This window comes from Plodia interpunctella, chromosome 27, assembly GCF_027563975.2.
Source record: "Plodia interpunctella isolate USDA-ARS_2022_Savannah chromosome 27, ilPloInte3.2, whole genome shotgun sequence".
NCBI lineage: Eukaryota > Metazoa > Arthropoda > Insecta > Lepidoptera > Pyralidae > Plodia > Plodia interpunctella.
Window position 1 is genome coordinate 266,215 of NC_071320.1, and position 18,133 is coordinate 284,347.

At 36.6% G+C, this 18,133-nt stretch overlaps 1 protein-coding gene across 2 annotated transcripts in view; it reads right to left on the bottom strand.

The window, feature by feature from the left end:
• Positions 1 to 18,133, bottom strand: part of Gad1 (Glutamic acid decarboxylase 1) — a 41,546-nt gene that overhangs the window by 11,077 nt on the left and 12,336 nt on the right. For both annotated transcript variants that reach the window (XM_053765751.2, XM_053765750.2), the window contains 7 exons: positions 17,563 to 17,672; positions 16,875 to 17,001; positions 6,518 to 6,715; positions 5,796 to 5,914; positions 5,181 to 5,321; positions 4,503 to 4,613; positions 3,866 to 3,933 (listed from right to left, as the gene is read on the bottom strand). In XM_053765751.2, coding sequence (XP_053621726.1) covers positions 3,866 to 3,933; positions 4,503 to 4,613; positions 5,181 to 5,321; positions 5,796 to 5,914; positions 6,518 to 6,715; positions 16,875 to 17,001; positions 17,563 to 17,672 — 874 coding nt within the window. The remainder of the gene's footprint in view (positions 1 to 3,865; positions 3,934 to 4,502; positions 4,614 to 5,180; positions 5,322 to 5,795; positions 5,915 to 6,517; positions 6,716 to 16,874; positions 17,002 to 17,562; positions 17,673 to 18,133) is intronic.

Here is an 18,133-nt window from a genome sequence, read left to right on the forward strand (position 1 = left end):
AATGCACTGATTTTCAGTTGTGACCTTAAGGTACCTAGACGTGAGCGCGAGATACAAAGGCGATGATAATGGGACGTGATTGCTATGCAATAATTGACCACACAGATTACAAGTAGATTGTAATTATATAAATAAATAAATATATAAAGTTCAAATTCAAATTCAAAATTCTTTATTCAATTTAGGATGATATACATCACTTATTGAAGTTAAAATTTGAACAACGGACGATACATAATCGCTTCCCGCAACGGATTTTGATGCGGTTTTTTTAATAGAAAGTAAAATTCCTGAAGGAACGATTGTGTGTGTAATTTATTATGATTTTCACCGAGCGAAGCCGGGATGGGCCGTTAGTAAATTATATACCTAAATCTTCCTCAGGTATTAATTACACTGTCTATTGGTGCAAAACGTATAAAAATTCGTCCGGTAGTTTTTGAGTTTATCTCGTTCATACAAACAGACACGGCAGGGTGACTTCTTTTTAGAAATATATAGAGACAAATCACACTGAATTAGTTAGTCAAAATAAGTTCGAGACTTGTGTTACGAGATACTAATTCTATAACGTGTACATTAAAGATAAAGATCCAAGGCCCGGGTCAATCTGAAAGAGATCATTTTCCATGTTGAGCTGACCGGGGATCGAACCCGGGCCCTCCAGTGTAGCAGTCCGGCGTGATGACCATTAGGCCACGGAGGTCGTCAAAATATTTATAATATGTAAGGATTTGTGGTCATATTTAAAATTAATTGTTGTCCGAAGCCCCGCTCTCTACTGAGAGCGTAGGTTACTACCTACGTGGGCATATTTTATGTATTATCTGTTTCAATTAATCTAGAAAACTGGAACATCTGTAGTCAATGGCGCTTTATAAAGTATACGGCGCTACTGTGCGTAAAAAGGCAACTATTTTTGTAATTACGCGGGTGACAGCAATAGAGGCCACGCGCACGAAGTCTCGGGTTTCAGTTAATTAAAAATAATAATAAAAACCTATCTTCTAAACTAGGGCACGGCACAAGCTGTCGCCTGCATTCCCGACTTGATAAATAACAGTTTTAGTTTTTTATTGGGGTGATGTAGGTAATTAATAGTAGATTTGGACGTAGGGCTCCCGGGATTAATTCCGCAAGTGTAGCGCTAGTGCTCGATCGAGTTTTACAGAATATATATCTTTTATAATTAACCATATATGGTTAACTGGTATGATATGGTTATATCCGCGCAGATTTAGAAGTAAGATTTTTGACGTGTCTTACAGAATGACAATGCAGCCGAGGGTTTTGGCGGGAACTGACAATAAAATGTGGCAAAGGAATTGTTAAAATTATTGAAGATTAATTAGGTTTATCGCAGGGAACTTTCATTACCAAAACTATCGGTATCGGCTCGTAAATACTTATAAACCTAAACCGTCCACAGGAATTTGTCTATTGGTGAAAACCGCATAGAAATCCGTGCAGTAGTTTTTGAGTTTATCGCGAATAGCAGAGAACTTTGTTTTATAATATGTAAAGAGTGGGCACTTTTAGGCGCCTCGTGATCGATATCCACGGAAGGATATAGAGTGGTCATTTATTAGGGCGGGAACTATAAATTATAATGATCTTGCGCGTCTAATGTCCTTGTAATAACTAAATAACTATTACTAACGAAATATCCTAACAATCTTGCGATCCCAATCCTAATGAAGCGGTGGTGGTGTAATGGTTAAGACACCTGTGGATCGAAAAGTCACAGGTTCGTATCCTACTCGTGCTACATGAGTTTGTATACCAATCTGACTAATGTATAGTAGTTTTCATCGACCACCACTTGCTTCCGGTGAAGGAAAACATCGTGAGGAAACCTGCACACTGGTTGATTATTATTATTGTGTGAAATGGAGAAGGCAATGGCAAACCACTCCATTAATAGTGTCAAGAAAGTTTTTGTGTGTGTTTCATTCCACGTAATGACCACGACCCTCAGCCATAAGGAATACGACCATAAAGAGATTCTAATTATCTGGTTTTGTAGATTAAAAAGAAAACTGTAGTTCCGTCAAAATTGATTGTTTTAAAAAGCTCTTCAATGTAAGTAAGGATTTGAACCCCAAAAAGTAAGGATTAGCATAAAACGTGCGAAACCGTACGCCTGAGTCAATAGGAGATAACCACTTAGTTCAATATTTAACCGAAACCCACATGCAACTTTATCAAAGTGCTCTTTGACGACAGCTCCAAACAATCTTTATCGAAACCCTTTGTGAACTGAAAACGACAAAGTTGCATCTGGAACGAAATTTAAATGACGCTTTTTAGAACTCTGTCAAAATAAAAATAGATGGAAAATTCAATACATCTTTCAAAAGGGATGTTGAGATAGTGTATTGCGAGAGGGTTGTATGTGGGATAATTTGTACGCTTGTATCGTATTAACACGAAAACTGTTTTAGAGGGGAGCTGCGAGAGTCGTGGGTTCGATCCTGAGTGGTGTTTAAATGGGAATTACGGTTTTATAGCTTTAAAGCGATTTTAGTTTGATGTTATTATATAATTACATTATATCTTTTATAACCTACATTCATTTTATTGAAGTGAGTTTCGATCACGAATATTTTAATTTTAGCGTCATCTCATTGTTCTCTAGCCGTTATTGAATAAATCGATCGAATTATAAATGACGACCTCGGTGGCGCAGTGGTAAAGTGCTTGCCTCTGAACCGAGAGGTCCCGGGTTCGATTCCCGGTTGGGTCATGATGGAAAATGGTATTTTTTCTGATTGGCCCGGGTCTTGGATGTTTATCTATATATGTATTTATTATAAAATATAGTATCGTTGAGTTAGTATCCCATAACACAAGTCTCGAACTTACTTTGGGGCTAGCTCAGTCTGTGTGATTTGTCCTGATATATTTATTTCTAAATAAGGATAATCAAATCAAATCATTTATTCAGAAATTAGTCCTTCACAGACACTTTTTCACGTCAAATTTTATATTATAAAGTAATTTCTCAAAAAGCTACAAACTACTGGCATTTCGGAACGGCCATTGCTGAGAAGAAATGCCGAAAAACTAATTTGAACAGTGTTGGTCCCTATCATGTCCGAAGGGCTTACGTGCCATTATTATTCATATTTTGTCTCTCTCTCTCTCTCTAATAAAGTAGGTATTTTTTTATACTATTAAAGAGAAACTTAGGAAAGTAAAATAAATATGCTTTATTTTTGGGTGGACCTTGTCGTATAAATAATGTGTTTGTATCACTCGAAACAAAGTAAGATTCACAATTCGGGTGTTCGCGGCCCTCGACTCGCGTCTCGGGCCCAACATGCACACCAATGTACTATTACAGCTTTTTTACGTGTCGATGACAAATCTACAAATGCTCAAATGGATACTAAATATATTTTTGCGAGAACCGAGCCACTTCGATTACTAAAAGCTTTTCATTCATCATTTAACGTCGTTCGTCGTGTATAACGTTGTTCTTATCCGTGGAGTACTTACAGTAGTACTTATGACATTATTACGTACGTTTTGTACATTTAGCTTTTTATTTATATATATATTTTGTGTGACAATTTTATTGGAAATACATATTTTATTTTATTTATTTATTCAAATTTTGATATATATATTTTTAATATATATATATAAGACCTATATTTGTTAATTGACGTCCTTGGAGAATAGGCTGCGGTGAAGTTTGTTGCGCCGCTTCTTCTTCACCTACGCTTTGGAAGGCGGCAGTAGACTTAGTTTAAGTAATTTTTTTGACGTCAATAAGTGATGTATATCATCCTAAATTGAATAAAGAATTTTGAATTTGAATTTGAATTTGAGTAAGTAAGTAACTAATCAAAAGTCTTACCTCTCGATGCCAGTGAGCCGAGGGTGCCTGTACTTCTTGGAAAACAGAAGTCCACCACCCCAGGCGGCCTGCCAGCAAACGATAACAATTTTTAATAATTTGATTAAGGTTTGACATAATTAGCGCCTTAGGCCGAATTTTCAAAAATTTAAGAGTGGTTTTCATCAACCAACTATGGAGTTAGCTTTGACATACGCAGGACGCCATTTTGTCTAAAACTCAGCGGCGAGTCGGTTAAATTCAATGTCAAAGACTGATGCAACTCATCCTAAAGTGGCTGTTATAGACGCATGTGTTTAAAATTACGTCGTTTTTAAGTTTGCGAACTTAGTCGGCTCAACGTCGGCGACACACGTGAAGCATGCTCGTACTGTATTACGAATTGTTAATTTACGATGTCGTTGCAATACATTGTGCAGTGTTTAAGTGTCCTACTGTTGGGCAAACGCCTCCCCGTCAGTCCTGCAACAATGACGCTAAAACTTACCATAACTTAACTGCATCTATTCCAAATTCTATCAACATCAGCCCAGTGCTTTGGCCTTTGAAAGTATGACAGACAGACTTTGGAATATATTAATTATTGTTACCTTATATCTGTAGAACTAGTTGCATGCAGAAGTGTTGTGACACTTACGTCAACGTGCATCCACATGTTGTACTTCTGGCAGATGTCGGCGATCTCCACGAGCGGGTCGAAGGCCCCCAACACCGTGGTGCCTGACGTGGCATTCACGAAGAAGGGTACCTGCGAAAAAGTTGGTAATTATTCTCTATAAGTCTGCTGTTTATTATTATTTGGCAGTGCGCCGAACTTCGGCTGTTTCGACATAAATTGCTGGTATATTTTCTTGCGGTTAAAAATTCTTGCATACATATGACGTAATATAGAGTTACGACGTAAATAGAGTTAAGTTCGTCGTTTGATGGTATATAATAGGCATCAAGTTCATTTGACATTTGGTTACAAATAACTACCATTAAGTGTCACAGTGGCGAAAGTGTTATAAGCATGGAATTAGTAGGTACTCCGCAGGGTAGGTACAAGCGAAGTACTTACTAAATCTATGTTATAATCTAGAACCATCATCCGCCATTTTAATCCACATAGACCTTATACTCTGATGAGAAAATTTTGCTAGCGCGATTCAGACTCACATCGCCGCGGTCCTTACATACAGTACCGTACCAGTTCGGCGGGCCCGCGCTCGTCTAAATGCATAACACAAAGCACGCAGATGCTAAAGGCCTATAAAAGATAATATAGGTATATATAACCTGATGAGAAAATCTCGCTAGCGCGATTCAGACTTACATCGCCGCGGTCCTTATGGTACCGCACCAGTCGCTCCAGCTCGGTGGGGATCATGCGCCCGCGCTCGTCTGAAGGCACGCAGATGCAGTAGTCGGTGCCGAGGCCGCAGACCGAGGCGCAGGACTTCACGGAGTAATGGCACTTTGGTAAAGAAAAATAAGGAAAATGAAAAATACTTGGTTTTACAACAGCTCGTGTTGTACATTGCACAATATACCTTGCTGCATGTAAATTGAATATGTGCAATGAGTATACAAAATAAGAAGTGCTTATTAATGTGTATTTATGTTAATTTATGAATTCGATGCTCTCAAAAATGCCCGCGCTTCTTGACTAATGCCCAATTGAGAAATGCCCCAATGAGAAACCAATATGCTTAAACTAAATCGCAATTGGAGTGCAGACAAACGATCAAGCGAGTCGACTGATGGTAAGCAAACACTACAGCCCATGGACACCGGCAACCCGACACCAATACGTTGCAGACATGAGAAAGCGGTTGACTTTTTTCTTGAATGCCCCAATGTCGATACTTCGTGGAACTAATCTGCAAACATTTCTTTGTAGAAAAATTCTTTTGCAGCTTGACTAGCTTTGAACACTCTTATTCTGTACCTGGTCGGAGGTGAACATGACGAGGTGTCCAGGAATGCTGGTGAGCCCCTTCTCCTTGTACTGCGGGAACTTATGGTGCCGTGCTGCCAGGAACGCGTACAGGTTGGACACGGAACCACCTGCGAGCAAATATACCAGTCTTTAATCATAAGAATTATCATCCATTTTTTATCCAACTTAAGTGGGATCGATATAGAGCATGACTTCATAGACGTATTACTCATGGCTGGTCATTACGTGGAATTAAACACACACAACAACTTTTAGGCATTAATAATGGAATGGTTTGCCATTGCCTTCTCCATTTCACACACAAGTTAATAATCAACCAGTGTGCAGGTTTCCTCCGGAATCAAATGGTGGTCGATGAAAACCACTGTACATGAGTCAGATTGGTATACAAACTCATGTGGAACGAGTTGGATTCGAACCTGGGACCTTACGATCCACAGGCGGGCGTCTTAACCATTACACCACCACCGCTTCAACATGATATCAAAGACTGTGCAAAGCGGAGAGGAAATAGTAGGAAAGTGAGCTCTGGGGAGTTCTGGTTGGTTCTGGTGAGTTCTTACGCACCAGAGAAGCATGTCAATCACGGGGAATCGAGACACATTGCATTTACAATTGTTATCCAGCATTATCCAGAAAAAAAGTAGAAGATACAATAGTTAAAGATATGGATGATCACAAAATATGTATACGAGAATTTAGCAGTTTACCCGGTGCCAATATAGAATCCCCGCAGTTCCAGCCGATAATCTCCCTCATCTTGTGCAGCACGACGTTCTCCATCAGGATAAAGACGGGCGCGATTTCGTACGTGAACATGTTGGTATTGGCGGCCGCTGTCAGCCACTCCCCGGCCAAGGAGATGATGTCCAGCCCGGAGGACAGCTGGTTGAAGAAGTGCGGGTGGCCTGAGAACAAAGGAGTCTCTTTATGACCGATATTTAAAATACATTGTTCATTTTGCGACTGTGAAGTCTAATACATAAATGAGAGAGAGAGAGAGATATAGATTCAAATTCATATATCTATGGTCCATAATAAATACATATAAATAAATAAACATAAATACAGAATAAATTTATTTATTCAAACTTTATTCACCAAAATTGGTACAAGTACAGTCAACCTTCGGGAACAACAGAAAGACTAAATAACTTATATAGACTAAATACTTAACCTCTCGGTTCAGTGGCAAGAATCTTACCACTGCGCCACCGAGGTCGTCAATATGTTTGTATTAAATTTTATGTAGGTATAATTTTTATTTTATTTATGTACCAATTATATGTATTCTATGTATTGACTTTTATTCAATCAAGCACCTATCGCTTTAGTATATTCTTTATATATATTATATATATATATATATATATATATATATATATATATATATATATATATATATATATATATATATATATAAAGAATATACTAAAGCGATAGGTGCTTGATATATATATATATATATATATATATATATATATATATATATATATATGATATATATATATATATATATATATATATATATATATATATATATATATATATATATATATATATATATATATATATATATATATATATATATATATATATTTATATTATATATATATTATATATATATATATATTGACGACCTCGGTGGCGCAGTGGTAAGATACTTGCCACTGAACCGAGAGGTCCCGGTTTCGATCCCCGGTCGGGTCATGATGGAAAATGATCTTTTTCTGATTGGCCCGGATCTTGGATGTATATATGTATTTATTATAAAATATAGTATCGTTGAGTTAGTATCACATAACACAAGTCTCGAACTTACTTTGGGGCTAGCTCAATCTGTGTGATTTGTCCTAATATATTTATTATATATATATACATAGATACACACATATAGCTACATACACATATTATTAATAAGTAAGGGAAAGACGTCTAATTCTGCTTTAATATAGAATTAGAGAAGTGATTGTGACATTTCTCGGAGAATCTGTTAGAGATATGTCTAATATCAAATAAATATATATAAATAAGCAGTTATTATTTTTGTCTCCACATTGATTTTACGTGCAACTAGGTATGTTGAAGCGTTGTTGGTCACTGGACCATAATCACTGGATTAAGATGCTATCTGGAATCTGTATCTAAATTATAGAATCTGATTCTGGTGTAATAGTTTTCATAGAACACTACTTGCTTTCGGTGAAGGAAAATATAGACTAAAAGATAGATGTCGTGTTCGCTATTCACACCAACTCTTATTAACAAGCTTTTATGTATTTTTACCTATCACAGGTGCGATTACAGACAGACAAACGTATTCAAACCTGGCAAATAAAATGTTACCTATTTCTTGCTTGTCTAGTCGTAGGACAATAATAGATAAGCAGAATAGAGGTGAAATTTTCCTCGTTTCGCTTCTGTTCAACCGTCAATGCATTATTCTGTTAAACCTGATCTGATGGTGCATCCAGGATCGGCTCCTAAGGTGGGAACTCCTTAACGGTATACAGCACGGACATAGTTTTTGTTTTAAATGGATTGTTATACATGTCACAAATGCTTTTGAAATTTTTTTTTTTAAATAACAATGAGATGAAAAATAGTTTTTGTTGTCACGCGTTGAATGCGACAAGATCTCTCTGATAAAAAGCTTGTGGCAAAAATGATAAATACTTGTGTTTCATATAGATCTAAACAATCCTACTTCCAACTGTAACCAAGCCAATCAATGAAAAGAAACTCTCGAAGCGAAAGTTTACACCCGTAAGAAATACAATGGCAATGTAGACAATCCAATAACCACAAAACCGTGCCCGGATGTAATACCGCGCGCCATTGGGCAGGCGGATTGTATCCGGTTTTATCCGGACATTACTTGAATTTTCCGGACACAACTAGAAATCAAAGAACTTGGCGGTTTTGTTTAAATCGATACTGTATGTAAAGAGATAGAAGATTCGCATACAAATTGTCGACCCAATTCTGCTAATTTCATACAAAGTGGCAGATTGGGCCGAGTTAATTATTTATTAAACATTTTTTAGGGTTCTCGACTTGAAAAGGTGAAAACGGAACACTTTCTCGTCTTTCAAGCAAGTCCTTCGGGCAAGAAGTACGGAATCCTCGGTACGCGAATGCGACCGGAGATTTAGAGTAACCAAAATTGTGTGAGGTTTCACAGCATTTATTCAGAAATTTTATCACAATTAATTATCCTGTTTAATAGAAAACAGCTCACAGATTTTATAATAACACATTTTACATGAAAATCATAAAGTCTGCTCTGAAAATAACTTCAAAATAGCTATCCGAAGCCACAAAACATTCAAATCTCCTGCAATCCGCCGTTATGACGTCATTAGCCATAAAAATCGGCGGCCATGTTGGTCGTTTCCCGCCAAATTGCTTGCGCCATATTGGTCCGCCATTACGAAGGCTTAAGAATATGGCTTAAGAATTTGATATAATACAAATACTTTATGGGAATAGAGAATAAAAGTGAACTCCCTCTCTCTTTCTTTCATGTCCCGTTCGCATTCGCATGAAAAATAAGATTTTACGGCCGGCCGCCTGTCTGTCTCTTCGGTAATGCTGTTGCCAATCAACTGACGAGACTTAAGGTCATCTTGTATGACATCCATGGGATTAATAATGATTAACCAAACAAAATTGATAGGTACAAGAGAATTGAGTTGACTGTTCTGACCCACTTCTCATTCACGCCAATATGTAATAATAATACTAATTTTATAAATGCGAAAGTTTGTGAGGTGAGGTGTATGTGTTTGTTACCCTTTCACGAAAAATGTACTGGACCGATTGTTATGAAATTTGGTATACGGGTAGAATATAACCTGGAATAACACATAGGGTACTTTTTATCCCGAAATTCCCACGGGAGCGAAGCTCCGGGGCGCAGCTAGTATCATATATGTATGTATAGCCATCTTATATCGATTCATTCATCTAGAATGTTTCCAAATTCACCAAATTATTAGAAGAGAAAAAAGAAATTTAAAAGAATTTCTTTCTTATATATTTTTATTACGATTACCTTTGCGCTTTTCGGACATAAGCAATCAAAACACACACACAGTTGAGCACACTAAATGTAAGTAAACTTGCCAATGATTTTCAATATAAAAAAAATGTTGTACCCTCACTCCCTCACTTTTAATCAAACATCTCTACTTCCTCCGATAACCGCTCCCTCGAGAACTCAGTGTATATTATCTGTGCCGTCTGCCGGCGACAGATTCTGGTGTTTTTTATCTGTGAATAATGGCGGTCTTTTCGTTGCTTATCTGTGGCGTTGTGGAACGACAGATAGAAAATACTAAATGAGTAGGTAGGTAGAGGTTTTTGTCGAATAAAATATCAAGTCTTTAGGAAAAATTAGTTATAAGATTTATATTTATTATACCTATGCACTTTATCGCACCACAATGCTGTTTCTGTTTGGTCTAACGGTTGACTGGTAGAGAATGCCATATGGCGTTTTCCATACATTTTTAAATAAATAATATATAGTCTATCTTTGCACTAAATTTCATAAAAATTGGCGCAGTACTTTTAGGGTTTATTCGTCAGCACTATATCATACATTATTAAATTTCAAATATGATTGCCTGCGGCTTCACCCGCGTTAGTTTTCCGGGATGAAAAGTGCCCTATGTCCTTCTCCATATACTTCAAACTACATGTATGCAAAATTTCAAGAAGATTGGTTGAGTAAATAGAGGTAACAAACAAACAAACTTACTTTTGCATTTATGATAATAAAGTTAGGATTAGGATATAAATATAGCTACTCTAAAATCAAAAGGTTTAGGCAGGTGCATAACCTGCCTAAATCAGTCTCGAATTTGAATGTTTAATCCGTCTCACTGCTGGACAAAGGTTTGCTTCATCACCTTCAAAGCTATTTATTCAAGGCAAAATCCAACCATCAATCAGTAAAAAAAAATGTAAAGTAATAGCTACTTATTCAATAAAATAATATAACTTACAAATGCATATTTTCTAACCCTCAACGGGTTAGCTAATTGAAATTCCTCGATTTAATTCTGTTTGCAGCTGCGGAGCGCGATAAACTGTCCGTAGGGACGGGCTGTCAGTGTGAGTCTGTTGGTGGTGACTGCTCAGCGACAAGAATATATGTTTATGTAAAAACAACGTTACAAATAACATTTATGTCCTGTTAGATTAACATATCTACCCACAATTTAAAATCACTGCAAAGTAAAAAAATAAGTCGCACTCCGCATCTGTCTGTTTTTAAGCTTTCTTCTTTTAAACTACGCAACAGATTTTGATACAGTTTTCAGTGTTATTTAGACAATACGTAAACGAGTCCGGCTTCGCACGGAGTCGCTAGTATTAGGTAACTATCACTCATTTGTTTTTTGAAACGAAAGAAAGAATAAAAGGAAACACGTAAACAAACAGGAAAACACAAAAAAGTGATCCACGTCACACACTGATTTCTGTGGTTAAAGAAACATGTTTTTCAAAACAATCAAAACACAAGAGAATCAGGAAAGTTTGTTTAGCTATTATTATTTTAACAATGTGACATCTGATTCGGCGCGAAAAGGAACGTAACCACAATGGCGGATGATTGCTGCGCACAATACGGCACGTGTCGATAGCGCGGGAAAAACATAACTTCAAAACGATTTATAACCTAATTCATTTATTTCAAGACACAAAATTGCTTAATAAATATGTTTTAGTGTTATATCTGAAAATATACGTTATTCAAGTAGTTTTAAGGTCGATTTTGAGGTTATAGGGGACGAAATATTGTTTTTGACAGATATTTTGGAGGGAATACTCTCGTGGGATTCGAGTGGGCTTCAAAATATCGTATATTGAGTACTATCTGTGCTACTGACATCTCGACTAGATAAAAATGTTATTGATGCTTTAGAAATGTTTTTGTTGACCATATTTTTGCTTTTTATAGGCTGTTTAATGTAATCTTTGATAAATAGAAAAGGGGGAACATGTAGAAATTGTAGGTTCCGTTGGAACAACATTTAATGGACTATCAAAACCTAGAAAAGAAAACCTTAGAAAACCTTGTATATAAGAATGACGTCATTCGACTGTAACTGGACCAAATTATAAGGGTATAGACCAAGTAATGACCATATAATTTTATTGAACGTTGTATCAATGCAAAAACTATTAAATCTTTAATCTATATCTATACATAGTATTATACAAAGTCGTTTCCCGCTGTTTGTCTGCTCTGTATGCTTCGATCTTGAAAACTACGCAACGGATTTTGATGCAAATATTTTTAATAGATATAGTGATTCCTGAGGAAGCTTTATGTGTAAGTATAATTTATTATTAATTCATGCTTGTTGTATGGGAGGCCGGAGGCCCCTTAAATATTTATATATTTTTAAATTCTAACTTATAGTTAAAATACTTGCAGCATGCTATTTATCAATTCACGTTGTGCTGTAGTAATAGGTGTATTTTCAGTCCAAAGTAATAATAATATTGTACAAAAATCAACAATTTAATGCGATACAAATTTATCGGAGTGTAGAAAATCGGGAATTTAATAAGTACCCAACGGCTCCCGCCAAAATAAACAACAATAAAAATTAATCAAACTATTTAGCCGCCCCGCGCTCCCGGGCCCACACGACAAGATGCGCTTCGCCCGTGTATAAAATAGGGATATAGTATAGTAGATGTGTCTTTTTTTTCCAAATTGGAGATGTGACTTTCCCTCTTGTATATTATCTATTGATGTATAGGCCAGTAGTTAAAATAAAATGACTAGGCGTAAAATATTGAACGAAATGAAATGTAAAATAACTTTGAATATTTTGTTACTGAATGGAAGTTGTGTATTGATGACACGAAATGCCAAAATTACTGAAGAGTAGACAATTTTCTGATATTAATAATGACGTATCAGCGAATTAAAACAAGCGCGAAAAAATACAAATTTACGCTCGCTGTCAAAAACTATAATAAAAATGTCATGTCATATCTAGTTAACACACGTCATTGGAAAATCTCCCCTCAGTGCTGCCCTCTAAAATGCAGATTAAAAGGGCATTACGGCAACACCTGAGAGGAATTAATACGACCCCATCTGCTGGCAACACTGGGGATTATATTGGAATCCTTTTGACGTATTAATATTATTTTTGCACTGGCATCCCTGTCCGGATACATCATTCGAATTTGAATTCTGTTTCAGTTTGTTTAGAGGTTATGTTGTGTCTGTTATTTGAGCGTAGATTTTGACACAGACCATTGCTTATTGCTACTGTGATTTCAATATTTTTCTGCCATTTGTAAGGTCTTATTGTATTTGTGCGTTGTTTGTTCGAGTTTGAATAATAAGCATTTTCAAACTGATTCCTAAATAGGGAGGATTTTTTGAAGGTTTAAAACATAGAAGGAGTGAATGCACGACTTTTCCTTTTGTAAAGTTTTTGACAAATGCCCAGACCATACGGCCGCAGGCTTCATGGCGGCACAGCTGAGAATGTGACCGGGAACTCGCACAGGGATGAGACAGTTTAATGAAAGAGTTTTCACGGATTCTCTATTTTATACTCGGGGGCAATAAAACCTAACCTTTAATTATTACTATCACAAGATATTTATAGGTTATATATATATTATAGGTTTGTCTGTCCTACGAACAGGGAATATAACGCAATCATTCGCTATGAATAACGTTGATTCCACCACTCAGTTACCACTGCGCAGTCACGTAGTTGTATGACAAGCTCGCGTTGGAATTGTATGCAATTTGTGGCCATTGTTTTGAGGATTGTGAGTGGCTAGCATTGGCTGACTGTTACCACAGTATAAAAATGATATGTTTTTACAAAAATGTCAGTAGTCAAAGAGAGCTTGTTACATTTAACGCACGACATGTATAAAATCGGACATCAGTTTTATTTAACTCTAGCTTCGCCCCGGGACTTGGCTCCCGTGGGAATTTTGGAATAAAAAATACCCTATGTGTTTTTCCAGGTTATATTCAACACGTGTACCAAATTTTATAACAATCTGTCCAGTAGATTTTGCGAATTTTGAAAGACTAACAAACATACACACACACACACATACATACACACATCCTCACAAACTTTCGCATTTTTAATATTAGTAGGATGTTCGAAAGGACAGAAAGATTCAGTCTATGCAGTAACCGTAGAGGAGTTCCCACATCGGAAGCCGATCCTGGGACGGATTTCAGTAATGTGTGGAAGAAGTTGGCCCAGCATTGGGACTTAAATAGCTAGATTTTTTTTTACAACATTTTCTAGAAACCTTTTACAAGGTTTTTAATAAACTATATTTATCAGTGGTAATTTTTTATTTTTTTTATTTTATTTATTTATTTATTCGGCCGACCGACGACCTCGGTGGCGAAGTAGTAAAGTGCTTGCCTCTGAACCGAGAGGTCCCGGGTTCGATCCCCGGTCGGGTCATGATGGAAAATGATCTTTTTCCGATTGGTCCGGGTCTTGGATGTTTATCTATATATGTATTCGTTATAAAATATATTATCGTTGAGTTAGTAGTATCCCATAACACAAGTATAGAATTTCCTTTGGGGCTAGCTAAATCTGTGTGATTTGTCCTAATATATTTATTTATTATCCAAACTTATTCTATTTTAGTGTGTAATTGTATTTGCCGAAATAATCACGCCCCCTCTCCACATTTTTTACATAACAATAGCCCCTGATGCGGCCACTCAATAAAAATCAATTCATCGTAGGCGCACCTCTGACGGGGATGATCCGGGAAACTATGCTAATGCGGGGGATGGGATTTTAATTTATAACCCGACAGGAAAAATTGGCGAGTTATGTTTGGATTTCCGATTTTCATAGCAATGAAAATTACACACAAACAACAATGAAAAACAAATAACAATGAAAATAACACATAGCAATGTGTGCGGAAAACGACAGCTTTGTTAATATCCGAAATAGTTGAGGTGCTCCCGCCCTAGAATAAGATCATATATCCTGATGACCTATATGGTGATTACCTGTGTGACCCGTATAAGGCGACTAGGTAGAAGATACCACAGCAGCATTCCCATTGAGGGTTAGCGTCAGGCAAGTCATAAAATCACAGCCGAATCTTCAGAATTTAAAAGTTTGTTTTTATGTGGATCCCGGGCTACACAGCTTTACCGGCAGGAATGATACCTAGAGGACGAGAGAGAAAACAATATTTTTACATAATCTAATTTTTGGAACAAGATTTTATTGTCGTCAGAGAGATCTTGTTGCATTCATCGCGTGACAAAATGATAATGTCCGTGCTGTAAACTGATGAGGAGTTCCCTCGTCGGGACCCGATCCTGGGTGCACTATCAGGTGATGGTGGCGATCACATATACCTGTATCATAAATTCTCTTAGTTTTAATTTAGTCATAATTTAATTAAGTCTAATATTCAGTTCTTTAAATATTGAAATTCAAATTCAAATTCAAATCATTTATTTAGAAATTAGACCTTCACAGGCACTTTTTCTCGTCAATATTTATAGTTATTTCTCACAAGCTACAAACTACTGTTTGAATTAAACATATATTTTCATATATGTTTGAAATGATATGTTTTCCTGTCTATAAATAGATAGATAGAACATCAAACTGCAAGCAATCACCCGCCATCATGCTCAGATACAAGCGATTATTACAGGCTGCTGCTCGCGCGGAAAATGCGGGGTAATGGCCGGAGGGTGAGGGCAGAGGGCGCCGCGATAGTCGTGACGTTGTGAGCTCTTTGATGGAAATATTTTGGATTGCAACAGCGTGTTTTCGTTTCGTAGAGAATGAAAAATTATTTTAAAATTATGAACATTCTTAATTAGAATGTTCCATTTTCAAAATGTTAAAAATAATTGTTCTATAACATTTTGAAAATAGAATATTTTTTTAAATAAATAAATTGATGGTCGGCCAGGATGTTGTTTACAGACGAAATTTAAAAACAATATCATTTATTCAATTTCATTACAAAATAATTTGTGTCGAAAATACAGTGCAAATACGATAATGACCGGCACATAAAACATTTCAATTAAATTCATTCAAATAAATTCGTTTTCTTTTCTGTAAGCTACACTATCGAATTGGGTTGGCCTGTAGATGTAACTTGTACTTAAATAAATAAACAATTCGCAAAACTTACTTTAAATTGTTCTTACCAAAATTGACATTTCATACATATTCATTTCAAGAAAATATTCTTGAATGTATTAAATCTCAATGTCGGTAAGAAAAATAAATGTGGTGTCCACATAATTTGCAAATCTTTCTTCCGGACTTCACTGTTGTTACCCTGCATCAAACAATTCAATTACTTCCACAAATGGCCCGTGATGATGGCCACCCTAATCTTTAATTGTAGCTTTGTCCCGATACGAGAGGGAATGCAACTTTGATAGGTGGATGTAAAATGACAATTATTTTGCGTGGCTTGTCTTCTTTTTTATTATTAATTTGAGTGTGTTTGGCCTGAACCTAGCTTGATGGGAAGCAAAGATGAGGTCTAGGGTGTTACACAAGTTCATTAAGCTCTCTAGAGCTTAAATATCTATATTTTATGCTTTATCATAGTGTAAAATCTTCGTCTAATAAATTCTTGTTTACTCAAAAGCGGAAATAAAATCTCATTAAATAGTAATAACTGGCCAGTAACTCGAATTGGCCAATACTATCAGGCGCCTACATCCACGAATGTAAATTCAAATAAAGAATACATTCTAATGATAATTTGTTCTTTATATGAATTTACATTTTATCTGTAAAACTGAATAAATAAAAATATAAAATTAGGTGCTTAACAAAATTAAAGTTATACTATAAACTGAAAAATTAAATATTTATTTGTTGAAAGAAATGTAAAAAGAACGATGGATTTTATTAATTTATATTATTGTTTATTTCATCGCAATCGAAGTGGAAAATTGAACATTTCGACATTTCCTCGATCATAATGCGTAATGTCAGAGGTACTATTTTTGAGACATGCATTTATCTAAAAACTCACCAGTTTTGACCTGATGCTTGAGGGTGATCTTGCAGTCTTCCAGTAGCTGCTTGAGAGGCAGTGGCTCGTCACGCAGCTCCAGGTCTAACAGCTTCTCCATCTCCTGCGGCATTTTGAACTCTAATATCTGCGGGACAAAGTCGAAAGTTTAATGGAATGACCCTGGTGTCCTGGAAGTTTGGACGGCTCATAGTATGGACAGCTAAGTGTGTAATAGACACCCTAGCGCCGTCTCACCTCCAGGTCCAGGTCACCCGGTCCAAGGCTGGTGCAGCGGCGGCTGTTGCTGGAAACTTTTAATGGCGCGAATATTTTAATTTGGGCTTGAGTCTTTGAGTCGTGGGCGTCTTTGGCCACTTCCCGCTGTCTGTCCCTATGTATGTCCCGCTTAGATCTTTAAAACTCTTACACAACGGATTTTGATGCGGTTTTATTTTATTTTTAGAGTGATTCTAGGAGGAAGGTTTGGGTGTGTAATAATTTATTATAGTTTTACGTCGTTTCGGTCATTGAATTCTTAAGCCTAGACTTGTACAAAAGGTGTACAGTCAACAGAACATCAAGTTACTCTGCATGAACTTTCTTTGGCGCGGTAATAGCGACGAGTTTGCAATGAATTTGGGTAGGTGGATGTGCTGGTGACTGTACGAGGAGGAGGAGTGAAGTGAAGAAGAAGAAGAAAGTCTACCTTCTCGTTGCGGTCGTTGACCTGCTGCACGTAGTCCAGGAGCACGTCCACCACACGCGCCAGGAACTCCCGGGTTTGCGTGTTGGCATCCTCGCGGTACGGCAGGATGGCTGAAACAAAATATATTGTTAATACTAGCTATACTTGATGCATTCGGAGATGTGACGCCCCGAAGCTTGTGGTTGGAGGTGTAAACCTTAAAATTTAAAACATTTTTTTTTAAATTTTGGTCGATCTGTTCTTTTTGTTCGCACATCACACAAAAACTGCTGGATGGAATTTGATGGGGTTTTCTCAGTTGTATAGCGGAAGGTCTAACTTAAAATCTGGTATAGGTTTCATTTCGCGATACGTTGCTTAGAACCCGAGATATTAACGCACAAGATAAAAAAAAAAAAAAACTAGTTTAGAATACGATGTGAAAAAGTGCCTGTGAGGGTCTAGCAAGAAATAAAAATATTATTACATATTTATTATCCATTTAGAACATTCAACAGCACATCAAATTACCCTGCATGAACCTCTATGGGGCGCGGCAATAGCGGCGAGTTTGCAATGAATTTGGATAGGT